This window comes from Chroicocephalus ridibundus, chromosome 19 (assembly GCF_963924245.1).
Source record: "Chroicocephalus ridibundus chromosome 19, bChrRid1.1, whole genome shotgun sequence".
Classification (NCBI taxonomy): domain Eukaryota; kingdom Metazoa; phylum Chordata; class Aves; order Charadriiformes; family Laridae; genus Chroicocephalus; species Chroicocephalus ridibundus.
In genome coordinates this window covers 5,783,776-5,810,776 of record NC_086302.1, presented here as the reverse complement: position 1 = coordinate 5,810,776, position 27,001 = coordinate 5,783,776, and the positions used below count along the sequence as shown (strand labels likewise).

Below are 27,001 nucleotides of genomic sequence, written 5' to 3'. Positions count from 1 at the left end.
CGAAAGGCAGCTCGGATGGATCAAACAGCGCCGCAACCCCAGCACGAGCCATCTGCAACTCCAGGCACTGCCCCGACACCTCCGAGCGCTGCTCACAAGGCACCGGGCACTCGTGGGCTGGCAGCGGGCAGCGAGGGACACCCACACCGGCCCCCGCTGCCTTTCCGAGAAGGCTGAAGTCTTGGCACCCGGCTGAGGCACAGGATCCGACACAGCACAGCACACCGGGAAGGATCGGACCGTCACGTGGGGATGAGCGACCTTCCTGAGACAGGCCGGGCCTTATGGGCAATTCATGCCAGAGAACTGCACCCCGAGCATGTCAGCATCACCTAAGTGTAGGTTTAAACTTTCCTTTATTTTTACTCAGAAACGGGGGGAAACTCTAAAAAGAGTGGACTTCTCTAGCTCAGTCACATCTCAGCTGCCAGTTGGTATTTTTAAGGGACGGGTTTCAAGCCATGCGACAATACGGACGACCCCATTTGCTATTAAAAACCTCCACTCCGCATCCCAGGAAATCCCCGCGCGGCGCTGACCCCATCTGCCAGCCCGCGGGCAGGCTCCTCGCAGCCGCAGATTGGCCGGGGCCGATCCCCACCACACAGGAGAGGTTCACCTCCACGTCAGACACAGGCGTTCCCCAGCGCAACATCAATGCAGACGGAGAAAGTCACGTTACAGCCCAACGTGGCTCCGGGCCGGGCCGCCATCTGCCCCCCATCGCTCCCAGGCTCAGCGCTGGAGCTCGCGCGGACGCAGGGAGGCGACTCGGTGCCGTTCCTGTTTGATACAGACCCTCAACGCAGAGAAGGAGCCTCCCTCAAGTTTTGGAGTGCCCACAAACAGCTTATCCCATCTCCGAGGGTTTTTGGAGAGCGGATAGAGAAATACAAGCCCTTTAAAGGCTGGTGCTGTCTGGCAAGCGGCTAAACCATCAGGGGACGGCAACCACGCAGGGATCATCAGCTCGCGGAGGTCACGTACAGCATGAGAAATGCTGTAATGCATCAGCTGCGTTAACGCCCCAGCTACGGTGATGCTTCAAGGCATCAGTCCCCCATGTCCCCCTCCCCGGGCTCCCACCCAGGCCAAGCAGAGCTTGGGCACCGACCCCGGCTTCTCCAAGCTGGAAGCGAGCTCGGAGCTTCCCAGCGTCTCCCGCCCCGTCGCTGGGATGCGCTGGCTTGTCTGCAGCACCGACAAGATTGCTTCAACGCCGGCGCTCGGTCATTCCGAAGGCTCCCGGCACACGTCACGCCTCGCACCCCCTTGTTCAAATCCAGCTCAGGTCAAGCGTGGCCAGATGTAATTACCTACATGAAAGGAGCTCGAAGAGCCTCGAATAAGAGGATGTATTTGTGCTGTCGGGCCGGGCTTCCTCCTCCTCCCCTTTCGCTGCTTACCAGGGTGCCAAAACTTGCCTGACATTAAGTGGACCAGAAAGAACTTAACCTCATTCCTCGCTACCGGGAAGAGCAGGAGGAGGCCGGTTTCTGAGTCACCTATTTGCGAACAGGAGAACATTTTAACAGGATTCGTTCGTTTAATTGAGCAGCGCGCGGGGCGTCGGTGGCTTTAGTTGCGTTGGCAAAAGGCTTGGGCATGAGGAAATGGAAAAGCAAGGCCCCACACCCCAAAACACAGCCCAAAACACTTCTCGGGGCCAGGGAACTCGCCGCCGTTGAGCCCGGCGGCCGGTGCGGGGCTGGGGTGGTTCCCGACACCCTCAGCATCCTCCCGGCTGCGTTTTCCCCGCCGCCTCCAAACCCCCGAGCTGCGGGAAGCAGCACCACACGCCTCTGGCTAAGAGGCACAGCAAAACAAGATGACCCAAGCTCCCTTCCAGCCTCTCCTCCTAAAAATCTGCAGGCGAGAGGCAGCTTTAGAGCCTCCCCGGAGCAGCGGGGGCCGACTCGCGCGAGGCTCAGACAACACAAAGCCATTTTGACCTGGTATTTTCTGCCCCTGAGCAGCCCCCGGGGCCGGGAGCCCAGCTGGTGCCTGCGTGCGCTGCCCACGGCGCCCCGTGCCCGCCCGGCTGGTATTTCAGGATTTATCCTGGGGGGGGGGCATCAGGAGGGGGACCAGAGACAAACCATGCTAATTGGATAGACGAAGAGTCCTCCGCAGCCCTATAAAGCTGCGAGCAGCTGCTCAAAACCTCTTGTGAACCACAAAAAAAAAAAAAAAAATAGTTTCATCTAAGGAGCAGGCGTGGATTAAACCCCACAAACGCCCTTTTCTCTGTGCAAAGTGCATTCCCCGCCCCCCCCCCCAACACTGCGCTCCCAAAACAAAAAACCAGACCCGCAGATCGAACCTGGAAATTCAGCTCAAACTTTGAGCGCAAACAATACTGGGAGGATTTTCCAGACCTTCGAGCTTGTTTTGCAAGTCCCGGATTATGTAAAGCGCCGCTCTGCCATTGTCGGGGAAGCCGCGCTGGCTGCTCGGCGCCGGAGCCAGCTGGCACCGCGTTGCCCTCCCGGCAGCGCCCGCACTTCGCCAAGGCCTTGTGCAACGCCACAAATTCCTTCCCAACCACCTTCCGCTGCAGCGATTACCACGAAAACCTTGCGTTCGACAGCGAATCGTTATGGGATTCATCAGCTTCCCGGGGTCTGGGTTTGGTTTCCAGGTGCCCAGGCTGTAGGAGAAGAGTCTCCTTTGTGTCTACAAGGCGGCTTTCCCGTGCCCGGCGGCGCAGTATCCCTTTCCATCGCTTAACTAATCCTTGGCTTTTCTGCCAGTTGGGAGACGCCGGAGGGATGAAGCGGTTATCGCTGCACACGCATCCTCCGGGAATACGATAGGAGAGGCTAAACTCATCCCGCATTCAGCTCCCGGCTGGAAAAACCCCGTCGGCACCCCGGAGGCAGGCGGGATGGGAGCCGGCATCCCCAGTACGGCGCACGATCCGTGTCCCCTGGCAATGGCCTCGCACACGGTGCCGGTGTATTTGCCTAATTAAGACCTAACGAAGTGGGGAGATGTATTGTGGGCCTGGCAGGGGAGCAGATGTGCCCCCTGAACCCGGCTGCTGCCGGCGGAATCTCGCTGCTGTCTCCAGGGTGAATCAGCAGGAAAAATCTCCGGCCGGGATGCTCAGCCCTGTGAATTCAAGACCCCGCTGCTCCGTCAGAGCCAGGGAAAGAAAAATGCTCTGTTCATCAGCAGCCTCTAGCGGGGAGAAGCCGCAGACGGGCCGGCCGCTTCGGACGGACCCCACCAGCCCCACCGAGCCCCCCCGGCTGCCCCCACCAGCCCAGCCGGGATGGCACGGCACGGCCCCGCTGCTCGTGGTGTAAGGGACCCCCAGAGCCATGGGCCGAACCACCACAGCCTCGGTGGAGCATCCAGCGTGGGAGACAGCTCAGGGGGGGTCATCTGTGGTCCCGCACCCGGCGCTGGTCCCAGGCTAAGCACGGGGAGCCGGCCACAACACCTCCCCGTGAGCCTGACGCAGAGCTCGCACAAATCCCTAGGCGGAGAAAAACACGTAAAAGGGACAACCGAAACACCCAGATCCTTCCCGGGCAGCGCCTTCAAAGAGGAATCTGTGGGCGAGTCCATCCCCACCACCCGAACCGCACCCCAGAGCTCCCGCACCTCCAACCCGCAGCACCCAGCGTGGCCAAGAGACAATTTTGACCCCCAACTTCCAGCCACCAGCGCCCTGAGCCTCTTCCCGCAGCTGGGAACAGGCAGCAAAGGTAAAACGCCGCTGGGGACAGAAGGGAGGATATCTGCCCCCCGGGGCAGGGACCTGCAGCCTGCTCTCCTCCCCAGGGCACGGCTGCGGATGGGGCTCAGAAAAAGCTCCGTTATATATTAAATTAGTGATATATCCTCCAAGGCCCCACGCTCAGAGAACAGCCGACGTTGTGCTTACCCTCCGAGCCGTCTTCACCCACCGGCGGCTGCGAAAAGGACCCCGCGGTGCGGAGAGATGCGGCTGCAGGCAATTCCGGCAGCTGCCAGGCTGCGCGTCGGGAGGAGACAGCCTCGCCAGAGCAGCACCGCCGCCGATGAGAAGGCACTTTCTCTCCTCGGCAGCGTTTCAAACCCTCCGGAGAAGGCCCGAAGTTTCCCTTCCGCGCCAGGCAAAGCCAAGGGAAGGGACGGGGGAGGCCCCCGCCGCCCGCAGAACAGCTTGAGCGCGACGGCGGGGACACGGTTGGATGCAGGGAGGAACTTTTTGCTGCCGCTGACTCGCCGTTACCATCGCGACACGCAGAAGCGGCACGTGCCCCGCTTGGGGCGAGGAACAGGAGGGGCTGCCAGCGCCGCCGCGAGCTGGGGGAGACCCACGTCTACGCGCGCCCCGACGCTCCGAGGGGAGCCGTGCACCTGGGGGGACGCAAACTGCTCCGCAAGTTTTGGCCGCCTCCTTTCGAGGACGGGCACGGCGCAGCTGCGTCACCCACATTTCGCACGAGCAGGGCGACGGCTGCGGAGGGAGGATTAAGCCGAACCTCAGTCCCACGGCACCCGGAGCTCTGGCGCGGGTGCACGTTCCTCCCACAGACTAACCGGGTTACTCCGGCAGAACGAGGACACGGAGGGGAACCCGCGCTGCCGTTAGCAGCCCAGACCTTGGCTCTCCCGGAACCGCATCCGTGCCTTCGTTAAAGCCTCGGGAAGGGAGCAGAGAGGGATGGGGAGGGTTTTGGGGTGCACCTTGCAAGAATCTAACTTGCTCCCGCACCCCAAGGCGGCTCCTCTCCCCCGGGGCAGCAGAGATTCCCTCCCACTTCCCCATCTCCAGCCATTTGCTCTGGCTCACCCGGTCCCGCTGCCAGGCGATGGTGCTGGGGGGCTGTTGGTACCCCCCGCGCCAAATCCCCTCCCCGCTGTGCACGGCCTGACCCCGCGCAGGGTGTCCATCGCCGGCCGTCAGCCCCTGCCCACCGCCCGCCCGAGCTGGCTGCCAACACGGACCCACACTTCAGCCCCACAGCCCCGCTGGGGAACCCGGGGAGGACGGGGCACCCCGATACCCGGCTCCTGCAAACCGCAGAGCGAATGTTGGTTTTTCCCCCACGCGGGAGCCTCAGCGTAAGTCAACCCTCGGGCGAGGAGGTGGCTGCCGGCAGCACCGAGCCAAGACACACCCCTCCATTGCAACACAGCCCTAAAGATAGCCACTGTCCCCTGCCGCTCCGGCCGGTGGCTCGGACCCCGCGGCACCTGCCGAGCCCACCGGGAAGTGGGGAAGGCAGAATCCCCCCCGGCGCAGCCCACGGCACAGATGTGGGGGCAGGTTCACCCACCCCTCGTCCCACTATGGCTGCAGGAGGGTGAAACTCAGGAAGGGAAGAGATTGCAGGAACCACCACGTCCCGCCGCACGCTGCTGTGGTGGCCACATCAGCGCCAAGAGCCCCCGTCTAAAAGGGGATGTTGGGAGAGAAATCCCCCGCTCCCGCCGCCGCGAAATGGGGGAACGGCATGGAAAGTCGATGGCGAGGTTTTAGCGCTGCTCGGTTGAGCGCGGCATCGATCCGCGCCGGGACGGGTATCGACGGGAGGAGGAGGAGGAGACGGCTCCCGGCGCTCCGCAGCTCGGCCACCGCCGCCACCACCGGCTTCGGGAACCGTCTCAGCGGGCGCAGACGGCGTCGTGGGGAGAGGGGAAGGAGCGCGGCCGCCCCCAGCCCCCGGGCTGCGGCTCAGGCACAACCCCAGTGGGCACCAAACGCCGCCGGGGAATCAGAGCAGGACCCAGGTGCCACCGCGGGAGCTGCCACCTCCCAGGGAGGGACAACCACGCTGTCACCGGGATGGCGGTGGGGGGACCCGAGTCCCCTCCACAGGAACACCACTATGGGGGGGGGGGGGGAACACCCCATTCCCGGGGCTGGCAGCCCCCCGTGGGGCAGGGCCCCCACGTCCCATCCACCTCCCAAGCCTCAGCTTACTGAAGGCCCCCCCCGAGCACCCCACCCTCCTCACCCCACACCCTCCCCTCTGCCCCACACCCCCCCCAACCCCACTCGGGGTCCCTGTGCAGCCCCGCAGCGCCCCATTCCCCCCACACCCAGCCTGACCCCACTGGGGGCCCCCCACACCGCAACCCCCCTTCTGCCCCACTGCGGCATCTCCCTGGTCTCCCCCCACCCCAGAACACTCCCTGTTTCTCCATAACCCCCCTACCCCACACCTCACTCCCTGAGGGTCCCCCACACCCAGCTTGACCCCCCCAGACCCCAGAGCACCCAACATCTTCCTTGACCTCTACGGGTCTCCCCGGCTCTCCCAGACCAGCCCCACTGTGGTTCCCCCCCCCCCCACAGCACTCTGCGTCCCTCCCTAGCGCCCCCCCCCCATCACCAGCCTGACCGCCCCCGCGCCCCCAGAGCACCCCAAACTCACTATAACCCCCCACCCATCACCAGCCTGACCCCCTGTACCCCAAACCCCCCTATAACCCCCACCCCATAACCGGACTGACCCACTAGGGGCCCCCCCAGGGAGCCCCAAATCCCCCCATAACCCCCCTAACCCCACTGTGGCCCCCCCAGCGCACCCCAGCCCCCCCTTTAGCCTCCCCAGCCCCATAACCAGCCTGACCCCGCCATGGGGACCCTGCCATAGGGCCCCCAGATCCCCCGTGATCCCCAAAACCGCCCCAGCACCCCCCCGCAGCCCCCCGCGTACCCGGCCCGGGGCCGCCGCTCCGCTCCGCACCGCGCTGCCTCCACCTGCACCGCGGGGCCCCGCCCCACCTCGTGACGTCAGCGCGCTGGCCCCGCCCAGCCCCCCGCCCCCACTGGCCGCCGCCGCCGCCGCCCGTCAGCGCGCGCGGGGGGGGGGCGGGGCCGGGCGGCGCGCGACGCTGCAGTGGGCGGGGCCGACAGGTGACGGGGGGCGTCATGAGGGGGCGAAGGGGCGGGGCCGGGAGACCCCGCCCCCACGCGGCGTGGGGGCGCGTGACCTCCCGGCGCCGCCGTGACGTCACCACCCCATATAAGGAGAAAGTGCCGCGGGGGCTTCCCCAAGACCCCCGGGCCGGGGTTCGCGCTGCCGCCGGGCGGAGCCGCAGATACCCCCCCCAAAAACCGGCAGAATCGGGTCTTTTATAGATTTTTATGCTCATTTTCACCCGCCTCCTTTTTTTTAGCCTTTTGGTTTTAACCTTTCCTTAGGGCAAAAAGCCCGTCCTGCCCCGGGGGACCCCCCGTCCTGCCCTCGCCCCGGAGGGGCTGCGGCGTGGCCGGGGCTGATAAGGGCGGGGGGGTCCGAGGCCGGGCCGGACCCCCCCGGGTCCCGGCGGGGCCACGCCCGGGCTATCGGGGCTGCGCAGGCGGCGGCCGCGGGCGATAAGGGGGGAGCGGGGCTCCCCGGGGGCCGGGACGGGCACGGAGGGGGCGGCGGGATGGAATTCGGTCACGGAGGTGGCCCCAGGGTGACGGCAGTGGCCCCAGGGGGGCGGTGGTGGCCCCGGGGTGGTGGAAGTGGCCCCGAGGTGACGGCGGTGGCCCTGAGGTGGCAGTGGTGGCCCCAGGGTGACGGTTGTGGCCCGGGGCCGGGCTGGGGGAGGTGGGTGCTGCCCCGGTGGCCCCACGGCACACCGCCTTGGGGACAGGGTGTCCCCCAAGGGAGGCGCCTGGTGCCACCTAACGGCCACCGCCCTGGGGACACTGGCGAGGACCGTCACCCTGTCCCCTCCCGCGGCCTCCCCAGCCTCCAGAGAGGGACGGGGCACGTCCCCCCACCCCCTGCCTCGCCCCAGGGGAGGAGGAAGGGTTTGGGGGACAAGAGGAAGGTTTTTGGGGGAAGGAGGATGATTTGGGGGGGGGGGGGGAGGAAGAGCCCGTGGCCCCCCCGGCGGCGCCGGGAGAGGGGGGAGCTGCTGGCTCAGGGGACGAGGGGGGATGAGTCCGTAAGCCGTTAAGCCACCGCAAAGCCCCTCGCGTTCTGGCCCCGTTATCACCGACTCCCGCTCACATCTGCTCCCGCGGTTATTTATAACCGGGTATTAAGGACTCCTGGGTCCTTAAGCAGGCGGGGGGGGCTGGGGGGAGGGGGGGGGGTGCTCCGCTTTTGCGTGTGTGTGTGTGTGTGTGTGTGTGTGTGTCCCCAGGGCAGGAGGCGAGGTCTGTGGGCTGCAGAGGTGCCCGTGCGACACCCGCCCCGCTGCCATTCGGGAGGGAGAACGGGACCCCCTTCCCCTCCCCACCCAGCCCCCGCGTTTGCAGGGTGTCCCAGCACCGGTCCCAGCGAGCCGGTGGCACTGGGCAAAGGCCGGAGCAGGAGCCTCGCACAGAGGGATGCTGCCAGGGATGTAAAAAATAAAAGAGATATTTATTAGCGTGGAGTAAAGTGCGACCTCGGCGTCGTTTGACACTGGGAAGCCGGGCAAACGGCAGGAGAAAAGCTCAGAGCAGAGCCGGGGGCAGGGGGAGAAGAGGCCCCGAGCGAGGCTGGGCTGAAACCAGGGTACAGGAACTGTACAAAGGCCCTTAAAAAAACCAACGGAAACAACATCAGATAAATTATTTACAGTTCAAATTGATTACAGGGCACAGGAGGCTGAAGGCTCATGAGCTTCCGCAGGCTGAGAGAGCAAGGAAAGAGGGGCTGAGACGGGATCGGCACCGAGCGGGTGTTTCTGCGGCGTCAGGGGCCGCGGGACAGCGTTTATCGAGGGCTGGGATCGTCCTCCGGCACCAGGAGGTCCCTTCGGCTTCGGGGTGGGAGCTGCAGTGGGGTAAAGCCTGGATGCTGCAGGGTGGCCCCTGCTCCTGCCCGGCTGGGACAGGAATTCACCGGGATTTCCAGCCGTGAAAGGCAGGAAGGGTTTAAGGGACCAGATCGGGCCTTTACCTGGATGTTTCTGCCAAAATCGGCAGAGACTAAACACAACTGATAAGGCTTCAGGGAGCTGCCGAGGTGGGGGCTGCACCGCTGCTGCGCCAGCCGGGCTGGGGGCTTACGGGTGGGCTCCTGGGCTGGTGGCCTCTCCCGGAGCTACGGGCCGGCAACCGGCACGTCCTTAAGGGCAGAGGGACTCTGCTCGGGGAAGAAGGGAACCCCACCGCTGGAGAACCCGGTACCACGCAGCTCTCCGTGCCGCTGCCTCGGTCACTCCGGAGCCGCTCCAGTTACAAATCCGGGCGTTTTTCTTGGCAGTGATGGAGACCCGAGCCGAGCCGCGTCCCTCCAACCCACGACCCACCAGCAAAGACCCCGAAGCTGCAGCCCCACCGTGGATGTGTGAGACAGTGGGTCCAGCCCCTCTCCCACCCCGGAGCCGTTTCTGAAGACGTTACCCAAAGGGACAAAAGGACATCCCGGCGCTACGAACTGCCAGGAGCAGCACCACAGGGGACAGGTTTCAGCCTGGCTCACCCCCAGTTCACGCTGGAAGAGCCCCTCGGGTCTGGAAGAGGCCCCAGGGAACCCGAGGCAAAGCGACAGCCTGGCCGGATCCTTTCCACTATCAAGAACCCCCTTCCTGGGCTCAGATCTTCTGCAGGGGGCTCCGTCTCCCGCAGTGACACCACACAACTCGCTATTTCCTTGTCTTCGCTGTCACCCTCCCTGGCACACCAGGCCGAAAGGAATTTAACGGGGGAAAAAAAAAGACAGCCCAGCTCTGAGCTGCCGCAGAGAACGGGTCACCGAAGAGATGCTCCTGCTCTCCAGGAGCCAAGTGGTCTGGAATAAAGCCGCTGACGGGAAAGCACGTGGGGAGGGTGAAAGGTGGGCACGAGGATGGGGAAGAGCTTTTGCCAACTTCTTGGATCCAATTAGCCAAAAAATAATTGAACAGCTCAGCAGGAGCCCAGCACGGGGCCAGGACCGCTTTCCTCACCGAGGTTTGCATCCACACGCAGCGGAGCCCCGCTCTGCTGGGAAGCGGCTGCAGAGCTCCGGCCTCCTGGGCTTCCCCTCTCTCCTGCTCTGGGTTCTCCATGTGGTTTTGGCAGGCCAGTGGCCACAGGGACTCGTAGCCACTGTGCTCTCAGCTGGAGACAGGCTGGAGCCACGCGGCTTTGATCCACTCTCCCGTCTGGTCAGCGGGAACATGGATCAAGTCTGCAGCTCAAGCCTGTTTCTGGTTCCTTCGCTGACCGTTGCACCACCGCGGGTGAGGGTCAGGAGCCTGGGGCAGATGGGGCTGTTCCCCCCTGCACCCCGGCTTGTTGGCAAGGCCACTGGGACCACTGGTGGCGAACGGTGCTGTTCTGAAGAGCACAGCCCCTCACAGAGGGGGAAGAGGCTGCATCGTCCTGGGACACAGCCACGAAAGCGCTGCAGAGCCCTCTTGACACCTTGGCCCGTGGATCTGGCACGGAGAGGGCTACTGCCTCTCTGTCTTGACGTGGTCTCCAATCATCCTCCGGTGATACGTGGCCAGGAAGATGTCGTTGTCTCGGGGGCAGTCGTAGTGGCAGGAGCACATCTTGATGAACATCATCTTCCGCTGGAAGAAGTCCCCCTCGGGGCAGCGGAACTCCACCTCCACGGTGCTGGTGACGTACGGGGTGCAGCAGCGGCCGTCGGTGCAGCTGCCGCAGAACTTGGGCCGGTAGGAATGGGTGCTGGTGCAGCCCGAAAACTCAAAGTGGAGGCTCTGGCGTGGCTTTGGGGTCCGCACACACTTCTTCCCCTTCTAGGGAGAGAGCAGATGGGTTAACAAGGACAGGACAGAAAGGTCCACCTCGCCCTGCGCTCCATCTTCATCACTGGGCAGTAGGACACAGAAAAAGCGGAAGCACGGAGCAAACCCTGTGAGACAGGCTCATCCCCGACACGTACCTAACTGGGTTGTCCCTGGCACTCCCGGTGTCGTGTCCCCTCTCCCCAAGCCCCAGTACCTTGGTTTTCTCCATGGGGAAGTCGCAGGGACGGACCATGCAGAGCCGAGTCTCCTTCTCCAGGCGGCACTGGGGGTTGTCGTTGGTGACCCGGGCAGAGATGCCCATGCCGCAGCTCTTGGAGCACGCGCTCCACTCGGTGGTCTGCACCAAGCAGTTCTCCTGCAGGTTATTCAGCTCCGGCTTGCGTGCTGGATCCTCCCTGAAAACTGAGCCGCGCGGAAGAGACACAAGGCAAGGTTCAGGGCTTGGGCCAAAGTGTGGCAGCTCCACGGCTGCTCCCAACTCGGTCTGACTCTTCAGGAACAGTAGCAAAGGTCTGATCCATCCCGTGGGCTACTCAGCCTCCCAGCAGGAGGAGGACACGGGGCCATTTCCTACCGCAGACCCAGCTCCAGCCAGTTCTGCTGTGATATCCGATGGGATGCGAACCTCCCCGCAGCATCACAAAGGTCTCACCTTAATGGTGTTCAACGCTCGGTGCTCACACGAGGGTGCACAAAGTGAGAGCCACCACCAGTTCCAACCAGATGTGACTTAGGGCTCCCAGTCCAAAGGCAGTTTGGATCCACCCCCATCCCCCAACCAAACAGCTCCCGGCCCTGTCCCCTCTGCCCACCACTCACCCGCCATGGCCGTTTCGAAGCGGTTTTCCTCACCGCCCTCCTCGCAGATCCACTCTTCGCAGCACTTATTGCGAAACTTCACCCGCCGGGGGTTGGGGCACTCGGGGGATGGCAGCCGCAGGTCGTCGGAGCAGAGGGGGATGCAGCCGATGGCCCCGTCCATGCAGATGCACTGCAACTTGCAGGTGGGCTGGAAGCTCTCCCCGTTGTGGTAGATCTTGCCCAGCAGGTCACAAGTGGCTCCCTCGTGAGCTGTGGGAAGGGGGAAGAGGAGAAGCTGAGCAGACGGTGCAGGGCTGGCAGCACGGTCACTGCCTCAGGGGGTGACAGGGCTCCCGGTGGGGGACAAGCGCCCACGCGCGGACTCTCCCCTGCTCTGCCATCCCAGTGCTGGATGCAGCAGAAGTTGGCACATTTCATATTTGGCTCCCTGGACCCAAGGCTATTCCCGACATGGGTATTTGGAAGTTGCCTCCAGCTGTGCCAGACCTCCCAAAGTTCTCTAGGAAAAAAAAAAAAATCTCCACTTGGACGAGGTTCTGAGTGGGAACTGTGTCGTTACAGCTCCCGAACAGCCCGTTCTCCAGCCGGAGAGTGGTTGCCCGTCCGGCGCAGAGAGTGCCCCCGTCAGTGGTGCTGTGCAAGATGCATTCCCGACACCACGGGTGAGCCAGCCGCTTCCCTGCTTCCATCCTCCTTACTCCTAGGAGACCAAAAGGCAACGTTCCCCTAAGAGCCGCCGGTTCCCCACATGTCTAAAGGTACCTGCAAAAAGGAAAATAACACTTTGGGTTTATGACCTTTTTGGCTCCTCTGTGATGCATCCATCTCTTCTTCCTTCCAGCCACAACTTTTGCTATTTCTCTCTGTTCTGATCTCCCGATCTCTCGTCTCCAACCCTCCTACGAGTCCTTCACTCCTTCCCAACACAACTTAAATGAGGAAAAAGGGAAACGTGGCAATATCTGACACACAGGAGCGACATTCAGCCTGCGGGTGCGAGCAACGCTCGTGAGTTCTTACATCTCAATTAGCCAAAATTTTCCCGGGGTCAGTTTTCCAGCAGAAAACTCTCATTTGATGACGAGTTTTGCAGACGCGGATCGATGTCAGGAACGTTTTCAGTGAGAAATAACGGAAGCATTTCAATTCGCTATCAACGATTTCCCTCGTGCTCTCACAACAGCCCGACCAAAATGCTTGTTGGACAGTATCCACAGGGGGAAGCATTTCGCTCGGGTAATTATTTTAGATACTATAAAAATCAAGATGAACCATTTTGATACAACGCAAGTGGAAAGTTTTGACACAGCCAAACGAGTATTCTGAATAACTCATGGAAAGGTTTGAGGGGTTTTTTTTTTAAATTTTTTTTTTCTTTCAGCCTGAAATGAAATGTTGAAATCCCAAGAGCTGTTCACAGGACAGAAATCCTGCTTTTGGACACTTCTCCTCAGCTGCTGTTTTCTGCAATCCTGACCCTTAAAAAAACAAAAAAAATCCATGCAAACCTCTATTGGGAAGTTACCAAAATGAAGGATTCTTGGCTGCTTGCGGAAGCTTACCAGGAAACCTGATCTATTTTCCCCTTAGTCCCGTTTGCCCGCGGAATGTTGTCTCAGACACAAAGTGTTTGGACCAAAGAAGGAGCAAGAACCTCTTTCCATCCCACCTAGTCCTCGAGGGGACACAAATCCTTCCGGGCTGCTCATGCCGTGTTCCTAACCAGAGCTGGATCTCAACTTGCAACTCTTCTCAATGCCACCGGGATAAAAATACTCCTGTTGCTCCTACTTAGAAGTTTCAAACCCCTCACTTTTTCCATCAAAGTGGAAGCCATCCACTCTGCCTCTACACAACCATTCATACTTATTTTTAAACCCTCTTTCACTGTTTTTCAGCCCTCTCCCTTCCCGATGAACTGATCGTGCTGTTCCCTCGGCAGCGCTCCTCCCCACCCAAGGAACGGCAGCCCGCTCCGGGCTTTTATTGTGTTTTCAAAACTCAATCGTTTCGTCGTGCCCTTCCATTACCCTACCATGACCTCACTTTCCCCTTGACCTGATCCAATTAAAGCACCCAAACGGATTGCGCCGGCGGAGTGAGAGGACTCTTTATTTACCAGCTCCGCTTGGCATCGCCGCCACCTCCCGCCTCCAAACGCCGAGCCCAGGCAAGGAGACTTTTGCCCTTTTCTGCAGGGAGTGTGGCAGAGCTCAAGTGAGTCACTCCGCTGGCCACAGCTCAGCTCCCTGCACCCACCCAGCCACCCACCACCCTCAGGCTCTCCCGCTCTAGACCTTCTACAGGATCATCTCTACCTTTCTGATAGAACCATAGACGGTGTTGGGTTGGAAGGGCCCTCTAAAGGCCATCTCGTCCAACCCCCTGCAGTCAGCAGGGACATCTGTAACTAGAGCAGGTTGCTCAGAGCCTCATCCAGCCTGGCCTTGAATGTCTCCAGGGATGGGGCCTCCACCCCCTCTCTGGGCAACCTGGGCCAGTGTCTCACCAGCCTCAGTGGAAAGAACTTCTTCCCAATGGCTGATCTAACCCTGCCCTGCTCTAGTTTAAACCATTGCCCCTCGTCCTGTCACTCCATGCCCTTGCAAACAGCCCCTCCCCAGCTTTCCTGGAGCCCCTTCAGGGACTGGAAGGGGCTGGAAGGTCTCCCCGGAGCCTTCTCTTCTCCAGGCTGAACGCCCCCAGCTCTCTCAGCCTGTCCTCACAGCAGAGGGACTCCAGCCCTCGGATCATCTTTGTGGCCTCCTCTGGCCCCGCTCCAACAGCTCCGTGTCCTTCTTGTGCTGAGGGCTCCAGAGCCGGACACAGGACTCCAGGTGGGGTCTCCCCAGAGCAGAGCAGAGGGGCAGAATCACCTCTCTGGATCTGCTGGCCACGGTTATTTTGATGCAGCCCAGGATGCAATGGGCCTTCTGGCCTGCAAGCACACATTGCTGGCTCATGTTACTCCGAGGTCTCTGCAGGAAGGGATGAATTCCTCTGCAACACGTGATGTGCTCCATACTGTGATAAAACTAAACAGATGTACAGCAATTTTCACTCCGATGGTTCCCTCCCTGCCTCTTCTGAGATGGCCTTCAGGCTGGTACCCAACCTAGAAGCTTTTCCCATCACACCTGACCACCACCCTGCTCCTTTCTGCTCCCACCACATCTGTCTTTTTTGGATCTCTCTAAGTCCCGTCTTCTCTAGTCACAAACACAGATCTTTCCCTTCATTCGGTTCATCACTCCACCTTCGGCTTCCTTCGCTGCCTCCAAAACCCCCCATCTCCCAAGAGATCAGTGCGGACATCACAAAGGTACCACCCAAGGATGTGAGGTCCCAAATCCTCCATCCAGTTTAGGGAGATATCCTGATCTACGTTCATCCGGGATTTTTGCCACAGAAAACTTAATTTCTCATTTAAAGGCAGGAAGGACGGTTGTGGTCTTCGAGTCTGATTTTCTACAGAGCAGGGACTCTCACTCCAAAATCTTTGGATCAAACCCAAACGTCACGGTGCATACGAAGCACTTCCTTGAGAAAGTTTCCAGTCTTCGTGCGAAGTCTGTGAGATGGCGACTCCTCCGCGCTCCTGAGTAAATTGTTCCAGGGATTCAGCTACCTTTACTCTACAAACATACACCTCATTTCCAGTCTTAATTAGGCAGTTTACAGCTTACACCCGCTGGAAGTTATTACGCCTACGTTTACCTTATTAAGCTTCAATCATCAGCTCTCGGGTCTATCAATGCCTACAGAAAGTACCAGGGAGCTCACGCGGCTTCTAAAGATCACAGTAACTGGGGAAGGAAAATTAAGTAACTTATAAAAACTTCTCAAAAGAAAGGGGGAAACACCCTCTACAAGTTAAATTTATTATTTAGAGTAAAAAAAAGAAATTGTATGTGATCCTGGCACTGCAAAATGGTGCAGTTCTACCCAGAACGTCCCTGTCTTGGGGTGGTGCGAGTGGTTCCAGAGGTGCCTCGTGCAGTGGCTGAACAATTCCCAAAGCGTTCACACCAGCTTTCCAGCCCTCAGGTCTTCCTGACTGTTTTGAAAAGCTTGAATTAAAAAAAAAATAAATGGTCAGCTCTTGGCAGAGACAAGGGCAGAGGAGTCTTGTTTTTAAACAAAGAACAGGAGACTGAGGAAATACTTTCTTTTTCCCCCTCTACACTAAAATAATTTTTACACGCTTTAAAAATAGCTACTAAACAAAACAAAAAAAAAAATCAAAAAGAGTTTTCTTTCCTGGCTGCCAAGAGGCACCAGGAGAGAAAACAGGTCTGCATTTGTATTTACCTGGCTCAGTAATTCTCATGTTCTTACACACACGCTATTTTGCAAACAAGCCGTTCAGCTCTTTCCACCCACGTGCTGAAGCCAGAAACACGCTCTGCCTCTTGCACGTAAGCACTCGGGTGCAAAATGCCGATCTCCAGTGCAAGGCAGGGAGATTTGGGGTGAGATTTTTCCAAGCAACTGTACTTGCCAGTCAAAGTCCAGATTGCTGACATTTACCCACGGGCACTACAGGGCTGGAGGACGTCACCTAACAACATCACGGGAACAAAGGAGAGCCCCAAACCCCGACTCATGCCTTTGGGAACATCCTTCACTGCAGGAGGAAGCAGGCTGCGTGTGTATCGGTACCAGTGGATCTGTTGGCTCGCAGGGGCTGGCACAGATCTCGCGACATGACGCTGGATGAAGCTCCAGAGGAAATTCTGACGATGCCGCAGGTTTTCTGGGAGGTCTGCAGGCTGCAGAGGGCTGAAGGGGCCACCAGAAAACCGCACAATAACAGAACATACAGCTCTCACCTAAGCAGATCCCGCTGCCTCTGTGGATTTTGGAGAAGTCGCAGTAGAGTCCCTTGTGATGATCACAGGGTTTCTGCAGGGAACACAGCTCGCCGAGCTGCCTGGCACACACCTTGCAGCAACCACAGGCATCCAACACCTGGCTGGTGCCAGCGGGGCATTGCAGAGGCTGGGAGGGACACTGGCATGGATACGTGCAGGCCTGCGGTTCTACCTGGAGGGCAGACAAACCACGGAGAAAATGAGTCTCCCGCAAGCCAGGTGGGCAGAGAAATGAAAAACAAGATTCTGCTTCAAGCACAGACACCCCACCAAGAGGAGGGAAGACCCACTTCGCCCTCCGCCGGAGGGCCCCGCTGCAGAGGAGGCGCGTGGACGCGCAAGACTCAGCTTTTTCCCATCTCTAACTCATCTGGAGCTCAAGGGGAAAAAAAAGAGATGCCTCTGGGAAGCAGGGCCAAAACAAACAGGACAAGCAGTAGCTTGGAGTCCCAGGCACAGCTCAGGCCCCACTTCCCTGGAAGCAATAAAATAGTAATTATTAACAGTAAGCAATTCCCAGCTCTTACATAGCACTGCTCAGGAGAAAACACCAACGCACTCTGCAGCCGCGTCATCAGACACTGTCCAAAAACGGAAAAAGTGAGGCATGTAGCGAAAGGACCTGCCTGAAGTCAGCCAGCGCTGCAAACTGACCCAAAGGCTCCTGAGTCCCATTTTGTCTCCTGGATCTCACACCGTATTTGTTATTCCCAGAGATGGGCCCTCTCTTCTCCCCTTTCCAGGGAATGCAGTGTAACCAACCTTTCTCAGGACCTTGTGAATCACAGAACCATAGACTGTGTTGGGTTGGAAGGGCCCTCTAAAGGTCACCCAGTCCAACCCCCTGCAGTCAGCAGGGACATCTGTAACTAGAGCAGGTTGCTCAGAGCCTCATCCAGCCTGGCCTTGAATGTCTCCAGGGATGGGGCCTCCACCCCCTCTCTGGGCAACCTGGGCCAGTGTCTCACCAGCCTCAGTGGAAAAAACTTCTTCCCAATGTCTAATCTCAGCAGCCTGGCAGCATTTCAGAAGTGTTGGCCACCTTTTGAAACCCATCCTTGGCTTTTATGCCGCTTCAGATGCTAAACAGAGACAAGGCTACGTCTGAAGGAGGGTTACACCTTCTCCAGAAAAACCAGGACGCTCCAGTAACTCAGTCTGTGGCATCCTTGTCCTGAATCAGCTTGGGGCGGATACACGAGACTCAGCTGTGGATGTGCCCAGATTTGGGCAAGATGTCAAAGCACAACTGTGAAAGGGTCTGGAAAGATCCTCTGATATCTCCTCAGAAACGTCGGTGTGCTAACTCCAGCCTGGTTTGCTGTTCAGCTTCCGCCCACTAAAATTCTCCAGGCGGTTCAGAGGGATGCAAGAGCCCCCCATTTGCAGTGCTCAGATGCTGCATGAACACGGGGCAGCTCCCGCCCCAGGGCAGCGCTGCCGCGGGGCTGACGCAACCCCTGCGGGTAGATGATGCCACCAAAACACTTTGGGATCCTGCACTGGGGTGAAGAGGAGGAAAGCACCCTCCAGGACCGACCCCTCACAGCTCCGCTGCCAGACCCGGCCACTGCCACCCAGGGAGAGGGGCTGCAGCAGCCAGGAAGAGCCTGGGGGGCGGCGGGAGGGAGGAACACCTGGAATAGAGGCCAAAAAAATATCCTGCCGCAGCTCTGTTTGCACTTGTTATATCCCATCCAGCCCTCACTTGTGAAACAGCTTCCTTGGATATTGTGTTTGTCACCAATAACAGTAGTAAAACTTTTCCAGCTGTTTTGACTGTTGCTCAAAACAGCTGCTCTGCCTTGAGCTCACGTGGGGTCAGAAGATGCCAACTGCTTCGTATTTCTGTAACAATCGGCGCGGCATGGTGCAGGACAGGGATCAGTCTAAACCTTAGCTCGCAAGCCCTCCCCGTCTCACCCTGCTCAGCGGGAATCAGCGTAATTCTCCTTGAAAACACCTCGCGCAAAGTATTTTGGAAAGAAGCCTCTCCCGCCTGTGGCCCAGCTGTTCTGAGACAGCGGCCTTCAAGCCACCGGCTGGGAGCTGGCGTGTCCCAGGGATCTCTTCCCGCCTGCTGAAGTGCATTAAAAGACACTAAAAATACAGAAACGCTTTCCTACTGTTTTTCATGGATGCAACCGCTGCGGCTGCCAAAAGGACGTGTTATTCAACCAGGGATGAGTGGGTGGGGGGTACATGAGATCATAAAAGAGGCAAAGCATTTCTAACACAGGGCCTATATTAAGATGCAATCCATGCACTTAAAAAAAAAAAATAATGACAACAAGCATTTTCCAATGCAGTGTCAGCCACAGGCCATATAAAGAAACGCTCTCAAAATAGCTCTCCTACTGAAAAACAAACCAAAACAATCTCTCTCAGGATAACAGAGGACGCAAAGGAATTAAACCCAACCGAGTTTTCTTTCTTGCCTTCATTAATCATTGTTGGTGCTGTTTATTTCCTTTAATAACTCACCCAAAGAAACTAGACCACCTGGTTTTACCTTCTGTTTACAGTCAGCTCCGCTTCCTCATCACATTACAGCTGCTTTTCAGCACAAGAACATCTAGATTCCGACGTATCGGAGACCTGCGGGGTGACTCTGCACCCCTACCTCTGCCGTGCCTCATTTCCCCCACCTGTGAGCACAAGCACGGCTTAAAAAGCCCGATTCATCGGGATTTGCAGGGCTCTCTCCAATAATTCGAGATTTTTCCAATCAGTCAGCTCAGACATGCCTTTCCTTCACCCAGTCCACCAGGCCCCGGGGTGTGCTGGGGCTCCCGTTCGCTCGTTTTATTACCGAGCGAAGTCAGCTCGTGCTATTTATTCCTCTAGCTCCTCTCACGAGCCCAGGAGAGGAGAGAATGGGCTGAAATCTTTTTTGGCTCATGCACACTTAACAGTGAGCACGGAATGACTGGCTGGTGAGGGGAACTGCTCGAGTTGGGAACAGCCGGTAGAAAGTCAACCTTGAACCAACTTCCTAGAGTTCTCCGTGACTGAATTTGCTCTCACAGCAATTTCAAATAGGCTAAATAATAGATTGTATAGGATTGGCATGGCGTACCCTCCACGCTGCATTATTTTAGGACTGCTTCTAGGAGGTGTTTCAGTACAGCGTGGCAACTGCCCAAACTGTCCCAAAGAACGGCAAGGACTCGCATTCAGGGCTTTGCTACAGGCCCGTACGTCCCACAAAGACCAGCACTTCCACATAACGTGCCTCCGACCCAGGCGCAGAGGGATTCAGCTTAGAGAACATTTAACTTTCTTCCGCTCTGCAGAAGGGTCTGTCCCCAAAATGACACTTTTACCTTCACTGAGCAGGATCCTAACTTCATGTTGACTATAGCCTTGACTGTGTTTCTGACGGGGCAGCAGCGCCCTTCTCTGAACTTCGAGAGCAGCAGAACAGAACCAGGACTGGAGATGAAGGCTATAGATTTAAGAAAGTGCTAACGCTTGGAATATCGGCTCTCCCTGCTCCTGGCTTTGCTGGCAGCTCTGATATCCATCACAAACGCCGTGTGTGACTCTGCCGCCCCCAGGAGCCCCGAGCAATGGCCCAGCCACAGCAGAAGTAGAACCACCCTGACTCGAGGATTCCCTTGCCTCTGCTCCGCTCCTGTTCTCCACCACTGACTCCCAGGTCCCATCTGCTCAGCTGACAAGCCAGAACAAGCTTCCTCCCAACTGCCAGCACCGAACCCAGTTACCTGGGGGGGAAAGAAAAAGTGAGAATGTTCCTCCTGCTTCCTACTCACATAAAAACTCTTCCCCCTACGCCCTCAGGAAGGCACAAGTTGGGGGACACGAGCTCCCACCAGCAGTTCTGTGGCATCGTCAGGACTTACCATTCCTCATCAGTCAACGTCCACGTGAGCCCAGGGAACCAGCGATGAGGGCCAAATTAAAAGGGATTTTTCAAATGCATTTGGGCTCATGAGTGCATTCAAAGGGCTGGGAAAGGAGCGTTTTGAAGCTGGGCTAGCTGTTTGCAAACATATATTTGTAATATAACAAACACGTACCAAACACTAACATAACAAACACGTAACTGGTTCTCCTTCATGCTCTAAGACTGGCAGCAGGTAAAGCAGTCAAAACACAGCTATTCGCACACTCCAAACACCAAACTGTCATGGATAATACCTGCTCTCCCTCCATCACAGGCTCTCAAGGCACCTTCCCCGGGTTGCTGCAGCACATTGTAAAACAGCCGATTACGAGAGACAAGAACCAGTACCCGCATCTCCCAGGCAGAGCGGAGGCTCGGAGACTTGCCCAGGCTGAGCCTGGCAGAGCTAAACATCACTGCCAGCAATCCTGCTTCTCCTCTCACCTCTGAACAACACAGGAGGCAGATTCAGGAGCAACAGCTCTTGTTTCCTTGCTCGATCCACTAAACATCACTCTCGGAGCTCAAAGAAAAGCAAAAGTCACGTTTGCAAGGCAGTCGGCAGGTTTAGGGAAAATTACATCATTTCAGAGTAACAAGTGTCACAGCGGTGGGATTCGCTGCTGGCATTTATAGGACCAATATGATGCTGCCGAAGCTGGGGCAGTGCAAGAATCAGGAACGACCATCCCAAATTGCAGGAATTACCCTTAGATCGCAGTGGCATGAGGTGCACAGGACACCTTTCCTGGCAGGAAAAGGGCTGGCACACGCTGGGTGCTGCCGGGAGCAATCAAACAGACCTTATCAACCCAAAGTTCATTGCATCTATAAGCACAGTAAGCCGTGCAAGGCACAGCGGCTCTGGGAACCTGCTTTCTTCACCGATCCAAAAGGCACTTACGGCAATTTAGATACACTAATAACTGCGGCAACGTCCCTGCTATTACTGGCACTGCAATAGCACACAAAAAGTCCTAAGCAGAATCAGATGCTTTATCAAGCGCTTGTATTACCACAAAACCAGGCACAAATCCTGCTCTGGAGAGGCTGCAGTCTAATTTCCCCCCTCGGGACCACCGTTTTTGGGAACACATGGATGGATTTAGTGGCAACTGGGGAAGGATGGTGACGGTAAGGAACTGGGATATGAGACTTTTATTCATTGCAGTGACATAAACTCAGTGACTTCATCTCTCTCTGTTCTCTTCTTCCCCCTTTCAAACCAGGGCTGGCTTCTAGCTCACGAGAGTGGAACAAAATCCATTCACATTTGCCAAGAGCTCCGAGATCCGCAGGTGACAGGCGTTAGGCACGGTGCAGCTCCGAGCACGGTTTTAGTTACACAGCGCATTTGCATTGCTCTGCTAACAGCCAACCTCCTCTCGGAAACCTTCGGAGGCAGGTGGCAGCTGGGAAGAATTATTCAGCCTAAAGCATTCGCATGCATCAAAGCGAGAAGCTGCAATGCCCAGCCAGCGATGGGAGCCGCTGCGGTGCAATACATACCCAGCCAGGTGCAAGGAGGAGGAGGAACAGGGTCCAGGTCATTGTCCCCAAGGTGCCAGACATCCCCAGTAAAGGGAAGGGAGAGGGTTCAGGCTGCCGACTGACTCACTCCTTCTCCTTCAGAGTTTCTCCTCTCTCTTCAGAGAAAGTTGCTCATCAGTTCCTCTTTAAATAGCCTCCTGGAGGGGGCGTGCCCCGCACTTGAGTGACAATCTGGAAAGCAAGCTGAAATGGGTGCAACAAAAAAAATGTCCAAATTCCAGGGAACATGAGCAGATTCCTGTGGCCCTGGTGGTTACAGGGCTGCCGGCGCAGCCTGCAGCTTGGTTACTTTCCACGTGGGTGAATCAAATCCCAGTAAAAGCAGGATTATTATTTTTTAATTTTTTCCTCTTTTTAACTCCGAAAGTATGAAGCCTGGGACAGCTTTCTTGACACAACCCCCCTTTCCCTACCTACAGCCATTCCTTTTTGGCTGCCAGAGCTGAGGACTTAAATAAGCAGAGCTTTGTGGTGCTCAATGTTTTTCCTTTGAAGGGGAGGGAGAGATGGAAAGTTCAGCGCTGCTGGGTGCAATGAGGTACCAGAACTGACCGTGCATCACCAGCGCTGGAGGCTGACAGCTCCGAGAATTGAAAGTTTCAGGAGTATAAAAACTGCTGTCTGAACTCCTGCAACGAGGAGCTGCTTGTTTTACGAGGCAACGAAAAGCTACGGGGTGAAGGTTATTGATAAAGGACAAGAGTTTCCTGTAGTGCTTTATTTGCGCCTGGGGATTGATGCAGGATATCACAGATTTTTATCTCAGGGCATGATCGTTTCTCTTTGCTGCTGAACTACAGAACCAAGTTTCTGCGCAGCCCACACAAAAAGACCTTTAGAATATGAAAGAGTTGTTTTGTGTATTAAAAGAGTTATTTTGTTTATTCCCAAACAGCAAGCGGACCGCTGCCATGGGAAGATGAGGAGAAGGAGTGCAGCAGAGGGCACTCTTAGTCCTCGCTGGCCTGGGGTGTGACAGAGCAGGTTGGGTACCAGACAGGAACCCTCTGTGCTGCACATGAAGTGGCCTTAAAAAGATGGAGCTGTGCCTTTGAGTCCAGGATCTTTTCAGGGGAGAGGTGGTGCAAGATCTGTGTACTTACTCTGGGCCAACATAAAGCAGGGGGCAGGAGCACACGCAGAATGGCCTGTGCCATACAGTCCCACCACATCCCAGCAGACCGTGCTGGGCAGTAGGACAGAAGACGAAGAAAAATAGAGGGAGTGTGTAGCGGGTCGTTTAAAATCAGCCTCCTTCCCTCCTGCCTCCAAGCGTAGGGCACCTTAGCTGGGAATCAAGCCCTGCATTTTACTCAGGTCCTTTCAGGTCCCTCTGCAACACCAGATCAGCCTCCACACTCGCTATGCGGCTGTTTGTCCACTGCTGAAAACACACAACTCCGACTTGTAATTAAATTAGCGCTTGGAAAGCCCCTTGGGATTTGGGGCTGGCGAGCATTAGCACAGTGCAAACCACCGCAGATTCACCTCCTTCTTCTCCTCTTCAATAAGACGAGAGATTTCACAATCATTTCCGTAACAGCTACCTCTACTAATGTCACAACAAAGGATTATGTCTCCACACAAAAGATTTAATGTACTGAAGGTGGCATAAACATCCAGTGCCCTAGAGCAGCTCGGAACTAAAGGCAGTCTAGCTGGATATACATTCCTTCCCCTTTTGGAAGGCTTGGCATCTTAAACTATGTTGTCGCCTAAAATTAGCTGCTCACATTTCACAGGACATTCTCCCACTGCTCGTAAATAAGACAGGGATAAAGTGCTACACACCTCTGTTCTCATTTGCTCACACAGCAAGAATATAAACCGCAGTTGAATTTCAAGCCATATGGGGCGTTTGAAGGTGTTAAGTTTGTGCCTTTTTAAAAGGACGGCGTGTAATGTGTGGCTCGATTCATACACTGCTCCTTGTCCATGGCACCTTGAGCCGTGATCTTCCAAATTCTACTCTCAGAATTTCTTTTAGCCTGCTGCATGACCTCGAATGAACTGCTGAACCAAAATCACTGCACTCACTCACCTGTCAGGAGCTTTGTGGGGCATATTCAGCACTAAACCCGCATTACGATGGCTGATTAAGTTTTCAACCTACAACAAAAATAAAGAATAATTCGATTATAAAACATCTTTACCCAGCTGCTCAGCATCATCCACCTGAATGCTTTCATCTTCCCAGAACAGCGGCAGAAGGAAAACGTACCAAATTGCAATCCTGCTCATCCTTTGAGCCACCTTAGCTCTGCCATGGCCAGCCAGCTCTCCCCCCTGCCTCGCCAAGAGACGAGCGTCTGGGTCCACTCTGGCCCCTTTCCTGGGTGACAGAACCAACACCTCGCACCAGTATCTTCACTGCAAAGTGGCAGGAGCAGTGATGAACCCTCCGAATGCGGGTTGCTGGGACAGAGGAGCCCACTCTGCCTCTCAGAGCCTCTCCGAGCAGGTCTGCCACAAAGGCACCTTTTTACCATAAGCTCAAAGAAAGTAGAGGAGCAGCAGGACGTGAAGGACAAGTGTCAGCTGGAGATTCCCAGATTTTGGGAGCTCCCTGCACCTACAGTCCAAGATTTCCTTAGGGCGCTGCGACAACCAAAACTACCCCTAATGCTCGCAGCTGAACTGTTCACCCCACCGGACATGCCACTTGCCAAGAAGCAAGAGAAGAACATGAAGGTTGAGTGACTCAGAATGATCAAAGGGAGGAAACACCCAAGTTAACGCCAATTTGCATCTCTCCTTTTGGCCTGAGCTGCCTCAACTGAAGGCATAAAGATGTCAACCCTGCTTAAAATCTCCCCCAAGCAAAGAATAGTGGGTGTTAAATTCACCTTGTTACGTTCTTCTGGGTTCACTCACCATCCCAACCAGTGGCTTTCCTGAATTTACAGTAATTAGAAAGAGAAGACATTTAGATAATTGCTAAAAATCATGTAAGGCTAAAGAATAAAATTAAGGCAAGCACACACACAGTTTTTTGGCTCAGTGTGATCTCTCCCTGCAGAAGCCAAAATAAAAAGGCGGTACGAGCAGCATGGTAAGGGGAATCGTGGTCACCCGGTCCCCAGTGACTTCGAAGTTGTCCCCTGTCTCAGAGCTGCTCAGTCGTGCCCAGGACACGCTGGTGGCTCTCAGGACTGCTCCTCACGGGAAGGTTTCCATTCTCACAGCTCACCAGTCTTAGCAAAAGTCACCGTTGACAGGCAATGACTCTAAGCTGGCACTCTTAACTTTATGAGCCTGCTGGAATTATATTAAACATAAATTTGGCCCAGCAGAGATGGTGAGGTTCAAGGTGATGATGATACAAGGCTGCAAGACATAAGTGACACCGTTGATCTCTCCATCTGCGATATATTACTAATAAAAGAACAAAACCCACCAACGTCTACCAAGGCTGTAAGTTTGCTGTGAGGCGTGGAAGGAGTTCTGCAGGTCTGTGTGCTTTGGGGGTAGGACAGGTGAGCGGTCGCTGAATGCTTTTGGGCTAAACGTGGTTCCCAGAGACTTAACAGCTGAGAAGCTCTCCTCCAGTTCACATTCAATCCTAACTCAGCATCTGCCTAGAGGGACATTTGGGGTCAGATTCATGCCATCTAATCCTTAGGCACTTAATTAAGGCATCTACATTAGAAGCCTAATCTCTCTAGGCTCTCTTTATAATCAGTGAAGGACCGAAATTCCTAAACTGCCTTCTGACGGTCCCAATCTCCGTTGCTCCGTATGCATCAGCTGTATCACGATGTTAATTGCTGCAAATTGTCAAGAGAAAGTGTCATATAAAGGCAGCACCAGAGCTCAGGAAAGGCTAAAATGCTACAGCGTATCTCACTGCAATCGGGGTGGGAAAAGGGTGGGTAAAGGCTACCCTGCCCTAAGGACGGAAAGGGCAGGAGAAGCCACCCCTCCCCACTTCAGCACAGCCTTGGGATGAAATCCTGACTCCAGGGAAACACCCGCTGTCTGCGGCAGAGCCAGGATTCCCCTCTCCGCCTGCCTTGCCAGATACCGCAGCCCTGAGAGCACGCTGCTGTGCCCATCCTTTAAGGGAGTCAAGCAGGGAACAAATTTCATCCCTGGCTGTGGAGTTCCCAAATGAAGTCTACAGTTATTTTAGTTCTGGGAGGAACACTCCATTGTACTTGAGGATTTATTGTGAAATCAAAGCCTAGCAAGGGGTGCAAAACTTGGGATGGGTGGGGTGCCTGTTGATGTCCTTTTAAAGGAAGTAAATATGTAAAAACACTCTTGGCATCATGAGTTCGGAAAGAGACAGTGCTTAGACACAGGGCTTGCCAGCAAAAGCACACATTCTCTTCTGAAAAAAAAAATATAAATAAATGCCCCCCTGGAGCCTGATCTTGGCAGGAGGCAAAAAGCCAGTTGTGCAGCTTACCAAAGAGCGTGCAACCCAGGGCCACCTGGAGGGGCCACCAGGAAAGACACTAAAGAACTAAGCCTCATTTATCAATGCATAGGATATCCGTTTCAGAAGGGGCGAGCAGTAAGAAAGTCAACACTTGTGAGGACATACGTGCAACCAGAAGCCTTCCCCACACAGAGTACTGCGGGTGTTGAGCTCTTTGCGAAAAATAGGCCTCTGTTTTGGAAGCAGAGCGCTTGACAGTCTTCTCCCTCTCTATTGCCCTGTTTCTGGTGTCGTGAGAAATCTGGCCTTTCACCCCAACCCAGGGCATAGCCAGCCGGGCGGCTTTTAGACCAGCTAGGACCACTCTAATTATCTAACCTGGCTTCTTGCCTAACACAGGCTGGAGGATTTTGCTTAAATAATGCACAAAATCCTGCAACAAGGGCTTCTGTGACCAGCTCCTGTATTCTGCCTCCTGGCAGGTTACAACCAACTCCGAACAGGGCCAAGAGGCAGGATTTCATGCACAGACCTGGCTCTAGAGCTCTGGGGAGCCTGACCCCGCACCCAGCCCTGCCGCAGACCCCCTGCGCGACCCTGGGCACGCTGTAGCTACAACCCCTTCAACGAGAGGTCAAGAAAGGGCGGCAAAAACAGCTTGTTCCCCAACCTGGCTGTGCCTGGAGGCAGCGTGGGCTGTGCAGACCTGTCCGAGGGCACGCTCTGCCCAGGGAGTGCTTGTGGCACGTACCCCAGGATCCCTGGGGCTCAGCATCCAGGTTACTGGTCCATGCGGAACATCAGACCTGGAAGGCAATGCAGACA

The 27,001-nt window shown here is 56.5% G+C and overlaps 2 protein-coding genes across 2 annotated transcripts in view; both read right to left on the bottom strand.

The window, feature by feature from the left end:
- Positions 1-6,804, bottom strand: part of EPB41 (erythrocyte membrane protein band 4.1) — a 98,552-nt gene extending 91,748 nt beyond the window's left edge. The window contains exon 1 of the mRNA XM_063355605.1: positions 6,663-6,804. The gene's annotated coding sequence lies outside the window, so the exon portion shown is untranslated. The remainder of the gene's footprint in view (positions 1-6,662) is intronic.
- A 1,443-nt stretch (positions 6,805-8,247) lies between these two features.
- Positions 8,248-21,941, bottom strand: LOC134525285 (CCN family member 2-like). Its single transcript, XM_063356023.1, has 5 exons — positions 21,751-21,941; positions 16,290-16,503; positions 11,455-11,706; positions 10,829-11,037; positions 8,248-10,623 (listed from the first exon to the last, which is right to left on the bottom strand). The coding sequence occupies exons 1-5, from the start codon at positions 21,811-21,813 to the stop codon at positions 10,312-10,314; spliced, it is 1,050 nt and encodes a 349-aa protein (XP_063212093.1). The 5' UTR covers positions 21,814-21,941; the 3' UTR covers positions 8,248-10,311.
- Positions 21,942-27,001: the final 5,060 nt, after the last annotated feature.

Coding starts and splice junctions, on each gene's coding strand:
- LOC134525285 (XM_063356023.1), bottom strand. CDS start 21,813: ATGTCTGGCACCTTGGGGACAATGACCTGGACCCTGTTCCTCCTCCTC. Junction 16,504..21,750: donor TCCTCCTTGCACCTGGCTGG/GTATGTATTGCA, acceptor TCTGCCCTCCAG/GTAGAACCGCAGGCCTGCAC. Junction 11,038..11,454: donor CTTCGAAACGGCCATGGCGG/GTGAGTGGTGGG, acceptor CGCGCGGCTCAG/TTTTCAGGGAGGATCCAGCA.